Source organism: Saccostrea echinata, unplaced genomic scaffold, assembly GCF_033153115.1.
Source record: "Saccostrea echinata isolate AGI-Se365-2 ecotype Australia unplaced genomic scaffold, CSIRO_AGI_Sech_v1 ptg000051l, whole genome shotgun sequence".
Lineage (NCBI taxonomy): Eukaryota > Metazoa > Mollusca > Bivalvia > Ostreida > Ostreidae > Saccostrea > Saccostrea echinata.
The window spans coordinates 3,353,977-3,370,432 of record NW_026889800.1 but is presented as its reverse complement, the minus strand read 5'-3'; the positions used below and the strand labels follow the sequence as shown (position 1 = coordinate 3,370,432).

The 16,456-nt window shown below is 34.3% G+C and overlaps 1 protein-coding gene across 1 annotated transcript; it reads right to left on the bottom strand.

Moving 5' to 3' along the window:
• Positions 1–319: 319 nt before the first annotated feature.
• LOC133203481 (proprotein convertase subtilisin/kexin type 5-like) lies at positions 320–13,460 on the bottom strand. The gene is made up of 4 exons (XM_061339259.1): positions 10,881–13,460; positions 10,529–10,579; positions 736–817; positions 320–498 (listed from the first exon to the last, which is right to left on the bottom strand). Exons 1-4 carry the CDS (start codon positions 13,458–13,460, stop codon positions 320–322), a joined length of 2,892 nt encoding a protein of 963 aa, XP_061195243.1.
• Between the last annotated feature and the right edge of the window lie 2,996 nt (positions 13,461–16,456).

Here is a 16,456-nt window from a genome sequence, read left to right as displayed (position 1 = left end):
GAAGGCAGAGTTTATTTCATAGTGTCTTCCTAAGCAAATAATTGATTGTTTTATGAAATGAAAGGTATCATAGGTAAGATAAGGGCTGCCTACAAATTGAATGAATAAAGGTTACACATTAAAAAACTACAGGCAAGTTCGTCTTCGTGCAGCATCGTACATTACAGATAAAAATTGAAATAATTATTTACATCAGATTTAAATATTATATAGTAGCGTTCTTAACATGAAGAGTCCATATTTGAAATGAACGTTAAGTTTGGAACAGTTTAACGCTTTTGGAAACTACGATAAAACTACAAGTTTTTAAAAAGGATGACTACCTCGCCGTCGTACCTCCGATCATCTTGAATTTTTCACCAGTCTGAGCACGCCACCATACTATCCAGACTTCCACATTCTTTACAAATGGTCTGGCCTTTTCGTTCAAATGACAATAAACTGACAGAACTTTTGATTTCCCGATTTCCTCTATCTTCACAGTTACATTAACTACATCTGCAATGAACAAAACAGATGGTGTTTTTTAACTGCAGTAATGTAAGAGTAGATTTAATACTTCATTCTTAAAATAATATTTATTCAAATGAAAACTGGCAGCAGAGATGCGAAAATTTCGAAAATTGTATAGAGGTCTAAATCTTTTATCGCAATAGAACTAATAATGAAGCAAATTTTTTTTTTCTCAAATTAAATTCTGCCTCAACATTCTTGATCAGTTTTTTATTCAGTTACCTTCCCATTTCTTTTTGCTTTTATCAATATGTCTCGTATTATACATCTCCATCGCTGTCAGGTGTTTCTTGTTTTCCGAACCCTGTGGTAAAATTCAACAAAGCTGTGAATAGATTGAGAGACACTCTTTATTTCCTCAACATTGGCAATACAAAAAGAAAATTATAATTACCAAAGATGAATCTCCTCGCCACAAGAGCCACAGTATAACTAAAACTACAAAGAGAACCATTGTTAGTTTTTATCAAACTGCATAATCCAATGTGAAATTATTCTGTTCATTTTATGTCGATGAATTATATACGTGTCACTCAATAGTTAAATATTTTGTTTCGGACTGTCTTTTCTACAAGAAATCCTTTAGCTTCGGATAACATACCAATGTATTTTGGTCTTAAGGTCGGACGAATCATTTTTAGCTAATGCTTTAATAACCTAGTCAATTAGGAAAAAAATTCTAATCTAAAGAAGAGAAAAAGGGAGAGGAACGGGGATAAAACATTGGAAAAAAGGTGGTGGGGGTCGAAAGAGGGATACATCCCTTCCTATCCCCACGTACAGGTCCTTCCCATTTCACATCTAAAGTAAAAGATCTGGTATTTTATATCAGATTTGTTAACTTTAACTTTTTACAATTTATATTTCATTATTTGAACGATTTTCTTATAAGTTTGAATTCAGTAAGATCAATACAATACGGACAAAACTCTAAAATGCGTGATGTACTTAAATATTTTATCAAGTACAAGTCGTTAGAACTCTAGGAATACCATTCTTTCTCCCAGTTTCAATAGTTTATAATTGTTTGATTATCTAAAGTTGAAAATTTTAGAGGCAAGATAACAATAATTTTTTTGGTTCAAGTATTTCTTTATAAGTTCGATAATTAATACCCTAAGATGAATTATAAACATTTTCAATTTTGAATATTTTGGTCAACATTTTTCCCCCATACTAAACTGTACATCTGTTTCGTCGTGATGAAATTGAAATTTTCAAATCAAGTCAAGCTTTGAAAAAGTATTCTACATAATATGTACATTAAATGTGTATTATTAAGTTATTTATTTTCAAATAATTTTGGGGAAAACTATGCATTTTGTTGCCCTCAAGAATACGGGCGTGCCTGCTGCGTGGAATGGTTATTCATTATTCATAGTTTAAAAGTTTAAATGTCAAACAGACGATTTCGTTGGCTTGCCAAAGATGGACAGACTGCAAAGTAACGCACTTAGGAAAATATTACATTTACATTGAAATTGTGAAATACCTTATCAAATTGTAATATTTAAGTCTGCTGATCTTATAATTACGATAAAAGTATAACAAGATAATTAGGAATAGTTAAATGGATATACATCAAAGTTTCGGTACATGTAGGTGGGAAGAATTCAGGCGCGGATCCAGGATTTTTTTTCCAGGGGTGGGGGGAGGGGGGTCCACCCCTGTCAAAAAAATTTCCAATCCAGAAATTTCTTGACAAGCAAAAAACAAAAAACAAAACAAATGTAAATTGAAAAGTCCATTCCCAAACGTTAAAATATTTATTTCATGGTGATGGCGCGCGGTTCACTTTTTCTGGGGGAAGGGGGTCCAAAGTATTTTTTTTATTTGTTCAGTATATATACTTTAATGACTTTGCAAATTCCAGGGGGGGGAGGGTCCGGACCCCCCCCCCCTCTAGATCCGCGCATGGAAGAATTGCTTTTGCTTTCCGTGCAACAACAGTCTTAAAATTTGAAAAAATTAGTAAATAAAATCAAACTGAAAACGACATGATTGTTTGTTAAAAAAAAATAAAAAACGCTCCATGCAATGTTCGAACCAAACATTCATCTGATACGGACATGTAACGCTTACCCCTAAGCTATCGTCGCCACATATTCATTGTGGGTTTTAAAATGACAATAAAGCATTTTTTATGCTTTCTGGTTCTTCTCTCCATTTTCTTTCTTTGAGTTAAAATATACATAAATAACTATTATATACGTTTTAAAATCGTGGAGAGTTGACCCAAAGATACCAAATTTATAGAAGACATGTGTACAAACTGTCAAATTTTGTACCAAATTAATTATCTAGCCATATTTTAAAACACATCTTAGCAAAATTAATCAAGACACAATGTCGGAAAAATATTTTCTTTCTTCAAAGAACCCCAGACATCAAATGAATGTTAAAATATCACGTTACAGATCAATAAAATTTTCACTTTTCAAGTGCGCCCGGATTCCTGCCGAATGCCAATCAAAAGCGCCCTCTTCTTTAAGACAACTCATCCCGATGTAAAGATACCTCTCATTCATTCTTTTTTCAAACATTTTTATACGTCTTACGATTAATGTCTATGTGCTAATGTATTTCTGTCTCAAAACAATTTACGTAAATCATATTTCTTTTCAAGCAAAAATTTTGCAATTTATATAGTTTTCTTATGAAGTAGGCTGACTTTTTCTTCTACCTCTTGCACAACTTCAATATCTTACGAAGTCAAAATAACAACAAAAATTTAGTACATCCTTGTGCAATTTTAAGAATTATTTCATCAAAAATGAAATCATAAATATTTCTCATAATACATACGAAATACGTATGAAGATACAGGGATGACCAGATGATTGAACATTGAAAATGATGCCGACTGTTCCGACCTATTTTGACTTCCTTTTAAAGGTTTCCCTTGGAATAATTTAAAGTTTTTGAAATCATTATTTATTTTTTTTTTTTCTGAATATATGCTGTCCTCAAGTACTATTCTTGAAAGTTGCTTGTACACGCATGTACATGTATTCGCCGGAAATTCGGAGTTTGGATAGGCTAATCATCCTTTTGAGTATTAATCTACAGTTTGCATAGTAAATGTTTTTTATCATGTTTCGTGTTTCGGTAACGATTCTGATGCCAAATATTTTTATTATAACATGTTAAATATTAGGGATGGGTATCGCCAAAATTTTTATATCACGACATATCACGATTTCTTCCAGAAATATCACGATAATATCATGATATGTTTGAACACAATTTTTCTTATAAATAAGTTGTGAAAACATGTCTTCACCTTTTCATTTTTATCAATATATTGATAAGGCATGTTTTACTGTTTTACAACATTTGTTTACACATCCTGTAATTGTAATGCAAAAGATTAAACAACAAAATTTATTATTCCAACATTTATTATTATACGTATCACGTAATAAAAAATTGCGATATACCAGTATACCAAAAAAAATCGTGCTTATCGCCGTTTGAAGTTTCATTTTAAGGAGGCTGGGGGGTCAACAAATTAACCATCAGATATAACTTAAGTTTTTAGATATGATATCTTAAACTGTCAACTATCATTTGGCAAAGAAAAATTTCATAAATTTTAGTTTTAAAATCTGATCATTTTTGTATATCTTTATATGGAGCTCTTCTTTTAAAGGAGATCAATATAGTCTAAAAATGGCCACAACCACCCAGCCCTCTTAATAATAAAGTAAAATAGTTAAGACCGGTGCTATACCATTCTCTATCCAGAGTTGTCGTTCCCGCTACGCTCCCACATTGTGAGCGAGCGGAAGACAACTCTGGATAGAGAATGGTGCTATACATCTGTACAACATATAATATTCGTGAAAAAAAATAAAAAATTTTCAATAACTAGTCTGTTATTTGTGTTTGTAAATATGTATCTCTTGTACCAGTGATCCGGTTTTGAGAGAATAAAGAATTAAAAAACAAAACAAATAAAACCAGAATACATATTAAAAAATAAACATTTGGTGGAGCATGAAGACTAGTGGCGAGTTGTCTGGGGGGGGGGGGGGGGGGGGAGTCTCTATGTCATGATAGATATAAATAAAGACACCAAGAAAATTAAAAATTAGGAAACGATAATTGAACTTTCTTTCTTTTTTTTTTCTTTTTTAATTTTATCAAGTTAAATGTGTGTCAAGGGCACTCAAGGCTTATTAATAGGGAAATCAACCAGGTTACTCTTTCCAGTTTTATAAGTGTTGGCAAGACAATGACCAAGCACCAGACAGCTCAGTTACGCTACAACTCCATATAATTTCTGTCACATTAGAAGTCCAGTTAGCACTGTATGGGCAGGGGCGTAGCTTGGCTTAAAATTCTAGTGAGGCAAAACCATAGCGTCAGGAGGTATGGGGCCACCTAAGGCCCCAAGTAGGTCAGGGCAGCGCCATGGTGGTGGTGGGTGGGGGGTGGGGGGTAGAGGGGGGCACCACACACCCCTCCGGACAGAATATGGATTTGGGTGTTTTATCAGACTTCTCCTGCACATAAGTATAGTTAATTTTACCAGTTTCATAGCGTGGATATGATACCACATATTATTAAAATATCTAAAAGAGCATCGTCAGAAACCCACGAAGCAAGAGAAGCTAGACCACCACAGGTTTTCGACGATGGTTAAAGAGTTAATAAATATGTTTTCTAAAACTAACACATTTTAAAATGAATACATTTTTTTTTAATTTTGTTTTTATATCGTCAAAACTAATAATTGTCAAACATTTATCAGTTTTTAATTTTTTCCAATCATTGCCTACTTGGAGTTTTCAGTAATGGAGGTAGAGCCCAAACCTTGTTGGTATGAACGTACATTATAGAATTGCTTAAATTATAATTTTTACAAGATATTTTCTGCAATGTATTATTAACTATATATGGGAGGGAGTGTTGGTGGTTAAAAATCTAGTGAGGCAGTTGCCTCATTGCCACAATGGAAGCTACGCCCCTGATGGGTCTATGGACAATAACCTGGTAAAACATTTTCCCCGTTTTGTATCGTAAAAAAGAAACAGGGTCTTCTTAATCTAGCTGTGACATATTCATTTATGGTCATTAAGAATGCCTACATTGTAAACTTACGAAGAAACGTTGAATTTTCCATCTGATCTCTTGAATATTTCGTCTGCCGTGTTTATCTCTTTGTTCCATATTTTCTGCATTTCGAACCCAATGTTTAAAAAATAGTATGCTGATAAAAATCGAGGAAAGTAGATCTTCGGCGATAACCAATCTTACACTGCAATTATTGCAATAATATTGAAGGAAAATGGATTTGACCAATTTAGCCCAGTGCTGGTGCCTAAACCGTAATCAGAGGAGTAGTAGAGTATACAGTACTATAGTATTCACTGAGCCCGAAGAGCAATGTGATTATACTAAGCTGAGATTGCTGACCAAACACAATATGAATTCATTCATTTCATGATTTGATAATCAAATGATACAAAATCGTTTAGGAAACCCTCTCTTTTATTTATTTATTTATTTATTTATCTGTCTATTTATTTATTCATTTATCTATTTATTTATTTATTAATCTTAATTATCGTCTTCTGAAGAGAGACGTCAGATTTCCCTGACAACAAAAATAAGCATATTCAATCATAGCAATTAAGACTATATTTGATATATTTTTGTGTAAAATGTAAAAAATAAAAATATTTTGTTTGTTTATTTGCTTGATTTATATGCTCCCTTAGAGAATTTTTCAAATTTATATTGGGTTCTTGTGGAAGGTTGAAAATTTAGACCAGTAATCGGCACTCATGGTCGGTGAGGAAATTATACCGCAACACGACACCTCTATTCACAAGGTTTTATCCGAAAGACAGGAATATTTTTAGATGATTGAATTATTCCTAGTCCTCTGATTAGATGAAATGCAACATTATAGGGGGAAAATATGTAATTTCAGGCGTCAACGCATGAGTATATTTTATATTTTTTTTTTCTAAATTGGACAAAAATAGAGTTGGGACTTAAAATGTTTCGTCCATCTGCTTCTGAGCTTTCAGGTGAACAATTTACTTTCTCCCCCGCCAGACCCATTCTATCACAAAGTGTTTCCAGATTAATACCAACGGCAAGCAAGAGCAGTTGATCTGCTGGAGCCTTTTACAACTTTTGGTATCCGTTGACAAATTAAACCATTTTTTTGAAACGATTTAATTTTTTTTTAAACACGGGCATGACCAAGATTACCGCGAAGACAGACAAGATATGACTTTCCAGACACTCTAAAAAGCGAAAGGGATCACAGTGCTGCTTTACAGAATTTCACTGAAGGATCTCTCTGAAGGAAAACGGGATCATGCATTAAACATCAATTTGATGCAAATGTTGAATTTTAAGGTAAAAGTGATCAATCATAAAATAGTAAAGAATACATTGTGAACAAGAAAAATCACAGACATCCCTGGGTAGACCAGAGGTGGGATCATGTGCATAAGAGGAGTAAGCATCCCCTGTCGACCTTTCACACCCGCTGTGACTCTTGTGCATTGCTCAGGTAGAGTCCGAATTCACATCGGTATAAAAATGATGGCATAACAATTGATGAGGAACATGTCAGTCATAACAATCCAAAAAGGGGTTGTAAGCTAATATGGAGGTAGAATGGTGAATAATTTTAAAACACTATTGAAAGCTAATTGTGACTCACATGCAAACGGAAATTATTGAGGAAAGGAGCCACCAAAATGGCAGGGTACAGAAGAACACCACACAGAGCGACTGGAGTAGCACCTAAAATACCCAGTTAAAACCAAACTAGATTCCTATTATGCCTGAAAAGATAATTATGACATCTTAGAGTCGAAGACTGGTTGCAATGAAATAAGAAGATAACGAACAGTATTTTAATTAATCTCGAAAGTCCAATGAAACGATACAAAATTGGAGCAGAGCAAACACGGACCTCAAAATTTAGAGGTGGGATCAGGTGCTATGGAGGAGTGAGTATCCCCTGCCGACCGGTCACACCCGCCGTGTGCTCCTTGTCATTTTCAGAAAAAACAGAGAAAATCCGTAGACAGTTCCGTGTATAAATAATGGCCTAACAATTAGTATGAAAAACATCAGTCAGCATTTGACTCAATGATAGGTTGTATGTACTGACAAGGTCATTGTATCGACCATAAAACTTGCAAAATGATGACTTCAAGCGAGACTGTTGATATCCTTGTTTCATCAACTTGTATGTCAATAGCTTGCCTCGTTTAAGAAATTGTTTATACGTAGAGCATGCTCTTGCGTATCGAATCAACTGAGAGACATAAACCCCATATGCAGGTGATTTTCTACATACGATCGCGAGGGATGTCCGTAAAGTCCCAGGACAAGCTAAAATTTAAATAAAAGTTGCGTCATAGATATTCATTATTAGCATATTTATAATCCTTTACTATATGTGAAATACAAATTGAAAATTTTTATTCAATTTTAAGTGTATAATTACAATAATGACTTCATTGTTAGACTTGGGATAGTGACCCGGAGCACAACAAAGTTTTAATGAAAAAGTTATTTATCACTTTATACATTTCATTTGTATTTTGTAAAATTCCGCGGAAATTTGGATGGCTTTTACATTATGAGGTTGACAAAAGTTATAACGTCAAACCTGTAAAATTTGAACGTTCAAAGTTTCGAAATGGCAGAGAAATCGAGGTCAGAGCTTATTAAAACAGGGTCGTCATTGTTCGAAAAAGGGACGTTTTCGGAAAAGGTGCAGCAGAGTGTAGTGATAAAATTTTGTGTAGACATCGGAAAAACACCTACAGAGACCCATAAATTCCTTAAACAGTCGGGAAATAATAGCAAAGTAATCTATTCTTTAGTGTTTAAGTGGCACAGAAGATTTTCGGACGGAAGGGATAGTTTACTGGATGACATGCGTGAAGGAAGACCATCTTTCCGAGATTGTAGTGCTGTAAAAAATGAAGTTCGTAACGTGACTTTGCCGTTTTTCCGTACATACAGTCGTTTTACGCGGACAGAGGTTTGATGATTTGCAGGATATGAGACAGGAAGTGTTAAATAGTATTTTACGTATGAAACCAGAACAGTTTGTGCACATTTTTGATGACTGGTTGAAGCGACATATAAGAAATTTGTTGAGTTAAACGGTGACTACGTTGAGAAAACTTAAATGTATTTAGCTTTTGGCGTCGAGTAACGTCAAGGATTTTCGTTTTAGTGCTCCGGGTATGAGTGTGTATCATTTTTGTATCTGATAGAATATAACAATTTGTGCCTTGTTTGTGATTAAAACTTGCATATTAATAAACTGAAACACGAATTTAATGAAAATAATAGTTTCATATATTTTATCAATGTTTGTCAGTAATTATGAATGTTGTCCACGAACTTTACGAACAGCCCTCGTAAGTTAGGGAAGTTGACGATTTAAAAGTTGAAGTCATCACGTTTATCATAAAGCTTCGTTGTAAGGTTACCATTTTACCCTTTTCTAGTAAAATATCTAGATATGAAACAGATGTGTCAGACTGTGTGGTATCTTTTATTTCAAGCTCACTTGGATATATCGAGTCGAAGTAACTATTCTTAATTGATAATACGTCGTCGATATATCGAAATGTCGAGTTGAAGGTCACAGCAAGTGTTTTCTTCTTCTCTTTCTCTGTAGAAGTTTTTGAATAAATTCTGCTTCATATGAATACAAAAATAGGTCTGCTAATAACGGGGCGCGATTGGTACCAATGGGAATTCCAACAGATTGTTGGAAGACCTTATCTCCAAAAACTACATATTAGATATTTTCAATCAGAAACTCAAGCATCTTTTTAACATCAACTTCAGAGTACTTGTGTGTATAATCAGAATGCTTTTTAACAAAATAATTTTGCAAATGACCAGTGACATGTACAAGGTAAGTATATATTGACAAGTTCCATTTTTATTGAAAAAGCAGTTGTCTATGATATCAAAAAGCCTGGACTTCAATTTATCATGGGGTATGGTTCTATAAAGTGTTGAAAAGTCGTACGTTTTGATGTTATTGATTTTATAATAGAGAAAAAAAATTGATTTTAAATTTTCTTAAAGAAGAAAGAAAATATGCTGAAAGGAGTAGAAATGTAAAATATAGATCAATACAAGAAGGGGAGCATGTTTTAGTTCAGCAACGATAAGAAAATTTTTAAAAAATACTCATTGTGTAGATATTGAACATCTAAAACAAAATTCTCTTATGAGTTCTTCCTCTTCCTCTTCTTTCAACTTAAAGAATTTGTAGAAAATTTAAAAATCAAAATTTTTTCGAAAGATAGTAACATTAAAACATATGACTTTTCTACCTACTCTTTATACAACCATTCCTCACGGTACATTACAAACTAGGATTTTTGATATCATAGACAACTGCTTCTTCAATAAAAAGAGAACTCGGAATTTTTGCATAGCTTGTGTCTGGTCATCAACAAAATAACTTTGTTAAAATCACTCTGATTCTACACACAGTTACCCTGAAGTTGATATTAAAAAGATGTTGGAGTTCCTCATTGACAACATAAACATATATGTAGTCTTTGGAGACCAGGTCTTCCAACAATCTGTTGGAATTTCGATTGGCATTAATTGTGCTCCTTTATTAGCTGGCCTTTTTTCCTATGAAGCAGAATTTATTCGTAAACTTCACAGATTTGTATTGTTTTTAAATTTTTGTAGATCGATCACTTCACCTTTTTCATTAAGATACAGATAGTTCCCATTTGGCTTACTTCTATCTGTTTTCAAACGCGGAATGATTTGATAAGTGGCAATAAATATTTTAAAATCAGTTGTACTATGAATAAAATGTCAAGATTATAGAAATCCTACTAAATGCATATTCAGTCGACATAAACATCTTAATTGAACAACCTTATACAAAAGGCTCAATTTTAACACCCCCTGTACACATTTATTTCGAATCCTAAATATAGATCCATCGTCAGAAATGTTAATTATCGTCATTATCATCAATTACGACATTGATTTCACCAACTTCTAATTCTTCTTTTTTCTCGTTTTCGTTTTCCTGAAATATATAATGCTATCTCATAAATATGTAATGTTATGTTATAAACTGTACCATATGTTACTGAATAAACCAGGATGACTTTATATACATGAATATATTTTCTCCTATTTATTGTAATCATATCAAATCAATATATACCATAATTCCATTATATTTAAAAAGGTCATGAAGTGTAATACATTTGCTTTTGTATTTCAGACTGAGTTGGCAACCTTAGTTTGGTTATTTTCCTACTATTTACCAATGTCAACTTGTACATTGTAAGTTTTTCCTTTCAATATTAAAAATTAATGTGTACCTTTAATATTCTCCGTCCGTAAATCAGGAGTCTAATTCCAAAGGCAACATCTGCAGCAATAATGATGAAGAAAATCCCTGACCAAACGTAAACAGGATGTAATGATTTGCAGTACTTTTGATCTTCGAAGTACAAAAGATATGTATGCAATGGACATTTTTTTCTACACCAGATATCGTCAATATATTCCTTGCATTCACTTTTACGCATACAAGTCATATTTTCTGCTGCTAAATAGTAATCCCCACAAGATGACAAACAGTCCCCATTCCTTTCAAAAAGGCCAATTTTTTTAAAAGGCGCTTCTTTAGGACAATCAGATTTACATTGCATGCCATGGGGATATGTATTTTCCGGACACTTATTTACACAGTTAAGGTATATGTGATACGATGGACATCGTTTAACACAGTTCTTTTTATTTATAAAGTCTGCATGTTTTGGACATTTTTCTACGCATTCTTTTTCATATGCATTCATTTTATTGGGACAATCTTCATAGCATTTTTTTCCGAGTTTGACATTTGGACATGAACTGACACAACTTCCTTCATTGTTGAAGGAGGCTAATTCCGGACATTCATCGATACATCGTCGCTGGAATTCAACTTTATTTTTGGGGCACCTGCTAATGCAGGTATTATTAAAAGATATTGTCGTGTTTGGACATCTCTCTTTGCATAATCCTAAGTACTCAAACTTAGCCTCTGTCGGGCATTTAGGCAGACATTTGTCTCTGTATCCAAATGACCCGGGAGGACAAGTATCATAACAGCTTTTGTCTGCTTCATAAGTGTTGTTTTTACAGCTTTCTAAACAGTCTCTTTCATAATCGTATGGACGATGAACGGGACACGTCACCAAGCATGTACCATTATCACGATACAAGTGAAGTGGACAATCATCGATACAGCTTCTGTCCATTTTATATGTATTAATTTTACAATTCTCTGTGCAGTTTCTGTGATAATCGTATGGCTGATGAACGGGACACGTCACCAAGCATGTACCATTATCACGATACAAGTGAGGTGGACAATCATCGATACAGCTTCCGTCCATTTTATATGTATTAATTTTACAATTCTCTGTGCAGTTTCTGTGATAATCGTATGGACGATGAACGGGACACGTCACCAAGCATGTACCATTATCGCGATACAAGTGAGGTGGACAATCATCATAGCAGTTGAATCCTAGTTTGTAATGAGAACAGTTCTTCACACAGTGTCCTCTGTAAATGAATGGAACTTCTCGTGGACATTTCAAGACACAGTTTCCATCAAATACATGATAATTTTCTGGACATGAATTGTAACAGTTTTTGTTAAGTTTAACTTGTCCTTGTTCACAATCTTCTACACAATGATAGAGTAGTCTGCTGTACTTTCTGAAGCTCTTTAAATAAGAAGCTTGTGAAGGGCATTTATCTACGCACGTGTCATTGTATACATAATTTCGTGAATATCTGCCATAGCAATTATATGTGCAGTAGGTATCAAACAAAAACATTCCTGACGGACATTTAATTTCACAGTAATATCCCTTCTTCCAATCATGTAGCTGAACTGGCATATCACTTGGACAGGTCATTACACAAGATTTATTGTACAATTTTGTGCCATACGGACACTGTTTAATACAACGAAAGTTGTACCCAATCTCTGGACAAACATCAGCGCATTTTTTTCCGTCATCAAATTTACCAATGTCTTGGCAGGATATGCATTTACCTTCGATATGATATTGTTTATATGAAGGACATTTCAAGACACACTGGTTACCCAGTACGTATTTAAACCCAGGGCAATTTTCCACGCAGACAAAAAGTGCATCATTGCTATAATGTTGTTCGTCAACCAAGCTAACATTATCAGGACAGGTCCTGAAGCAGGTATTATTAAACGTAAATTGTGCGATAGATGGACAAGAATCGTAACATTTATTTTCATACATAAATTTTGAACATTTATTGACACATTCTTCTCCTTGCTCAAACATTCCTATTTCTGTGCAATTAACACATTCACCTTCATTAACTGATGTGTCCGAACTAGGACAATTTTCGACACAATCCAGGTGAAAGCGGCGGTGAATACAAAAAGATGAGCACAGAAAATTGCTTCCAGTTTTGGTCATATATGGATGATCAGTTGGACATTTTTCAAAACATGATGAATTATGTATCATTTTTCTGCTGGAATTGAAGCAATCAGCATAACATTCGCCAGAGTCCATGACAAAATTATGTGGACATTTAGATGCACATACCACAAAAGCAGAAATCGGTTGTTGTATTTCGTAAGATGATGTGATATTGACTTTTCCTCTATCCTTGACCGGTAAATGGACATGAAATGGATCGGATTTTGGACATTGAAGAAGGCATGCATTTGCATATAACACCTCATTTGTCTGACACATATCAACACAAAGATTATTGAGGGAAACATACTTTGAACATGACGACACACATTTGTACAGTAAAGCATTAAAAGGGGATGTTTCTCTTGATATAAATTTTAAGGAGTTTGGACATTTTTGAAGACAGAATCCGTCATCATAAAAAGGTTCATCCATTGGACATTCCCTTTCACAAGTGGTATTAGTTTGAACAGTTAAGAAGGGGCAAGATTGCAAACAAAAAAGGGAGTCTTCGTTTTGAAATATATATCCACTGACGCATTCTGCGATACAAGATTTCTCGGTTTGGTTTATAAAGTAACCATATGGGCAATTTTTTAAGCAAATTGTGTCATACAAAAAGCGACCTTTAGAACATTTTGTAAGGCATTTATTTTCTTCAACAACTGTGTTGTTGGGACATGATACGACACATTGTTTTCCATAAGTATACTGACCCATGGGACAATGTGAAACGCACGTATTTCCAGAAACATATCGATTTTGTGTACAGTTGTATAAACAGTAGCGTCCTTCAATTTTTGTAAATATAGAACAATTAGAAACGCATTTGTTTTCTTCAATATATTGGTTCTCAGAACAACTACTTACACAGAGATTTCCTGATAAATACCGATCTTTAGAACATTTCGTTAAACAATGTCCATTTTCAATTATTTTTGACTCCGAAGGACATTCTTTGACACAGCTGCCATTATAAACGAGCGGACGGTCTTTAAGACACTCAATCAAGCAGCTATTGTTATATTGGACAGTGAAGGTCGGACATTGCTGGAAACACTTCATGAAATAGCATACGCTAGTGAATGGACAATTACTTTGAGGACAAAAACCTTTGTTTAAATGTTTGTCTCGGCAGTATCTTACGTCACCTCTTTGATGGTCCTCTATACCTTCCCCGCATCTTTCTGTACATATTCTTCCGGATATTAAAGGTGTCAAGCCAGAGCATCTTTCAACACAAAAAACGTTCTGTGGATACCTAGATACCCCGCCTTTATATAAGGTATTAGCGGGACATAAGACACACATTCCTTTGTAAAATCCTTTTGGATATTGACATACAGTCGTTCCAAAAATCTATAAAAATAATAATAATAATGTATATAAGAGGAGTATTTTAAACTTTGACAAGAATTAAGAGTGCATAATATTTTCACTAACAGGTTTAAACTGCTACTGACGATGAAATATTACCTAGAAGAAATATAGACAATAAATATGATTGAAACGGTGAAAAAAGACAAATAGTGATTGATCTAAATCATGTAAAAAATAAGAATCGTGAACAAAAACACGGACCCCTAAAATACAAGACGTGGGAGCAGGTGCCAAGGAGGAGTAAGCATACCCTCACTCCCGATTGAAGGGTCACATCCACCATGACTGAAAACAAGTATTAAAACGATGACCTATAGCTAACAAATTGTATGAAGCAAATCGGTTAAATTATAACAAAGCAAAACGTTATATTTGCAAACAGTATGAAACACTTTGTATGAAGTGCATAGATTTTCAACTTCTACTGGAAAACCAATTTATCAATTTCAGCCAAATTTGGCATATAACATCTATGGCTGAAGCAGGATGACAATGATATGGTCTTTGTCTATGAGACCTGAGATGTGTTCCTTTTTCATAACAATTAATCATCCTTTTGAACATGGTCTAATTATTAATATTGATATACCACAAAAGAAATTGCTGAAGCCTGGTTAAAGCCGACCCATGTTTTTCTGAGGAGTCTCAAAACGTAATTTAAGGCCACTTTTTGGACTTCAACGGTGCAAATAATTCTCTTGGGGTTTGCATGTAGAGACAGTATGATGCAATATATTGGTACCAAATGGCGGCGTGTTTACATTCGCAGATGAAAGTAGGTCAACATTGTAATGTGAATACTTTATTTCAGAAATTGAATAAATTTACCTAGTACTTTGTAAGGTGACTCTTTCAGCCCATTACACTTAGTAACCGTCTCGAAATGGTCCTATAAAGGCTTTTGACATGCTCCGGTGATATGTCGGTCCAGATGCGCTGGATTTCACGAAAGAGATCATCCTTATTCTCAATTCTCCCTACCTTTCCTTGAACCTCTCTTTTTATAAAGAGGCGCAGATTTTCAATAATGTTGATGTCAGGATTCTAGGCCGGCCAGCTCATTGTTCTAATGCCGTTTCTGCGCAAATAATCCTGGGTTGAACATACTCAGTGTACAGATGCATTGTCGTCTCGGAAAATATAATTTCCAGTTGGAAATGACGGACTAAAACTGGCCAAAAATTGTCGTCTAAGATTTTCTTTTATTTATCAGCATTAATTATATTCTCATCCATTTTAGAAATAGTGCCAACTCCGATCCAAGCAAGGTGATACATCCCATTATCATAACATGGAAACATGGTTTGGTCTTCCGTGCCTTTATCAAATCCGGCCTCCAACCCTTGTTCCGGCTTCTCCAAATATAAACGTAAAAATCGACACCAAGAAAAGCGCTTTCTTTGGTTAAACTCTCGAATAACTTTTCCCCCTAGCAACCCGTCTCATGAATCCATGTTTGTATAAATGTAATTGAGCAGTTTGTTTAGATATTGGCCGTTCTTTATTTTAATTAAATTTGTCCGTTATATCTGTAAACTCTCTTTGCATCTTTACAGGCCTTTTAAGCTTACGATAGTCTCGGTCTGTCACGATAGGTTTTCTGTCTCGTCTCGGGATGTTTTCAATGGAACCTCGACGTTCTACACGCTTCTTAAAACTTTCTGGACACATCCAATGTTTCTGATAGGTAGCTGCTAGTTTTCCCTTCTTGTTGAAGCTACCAAGCGATTTCTTTTACCTCGTTGCTCAACTCCTTCTTTTTGCGCCTAATCTTGCTTTCGCTGATTCATTTTTGTTTACGAAGCAGACGACAACAAAATCACGTGACACATGAAATGTCACATGATTAATCAATGTTATAAATAACTACCGAAATTCCAGTTCTATTACTAAACTACTTTATTCATCTGTTAATATGTAGGTAAAAACGCGAATTGTAAACAAGCCGCCATTTTATATGAATACACACTGCATCATACTGTACTTATAACACACACACACACACACACATATTTATTTTTAAAATGAAAAACCTAAGGAATAAAATTTGT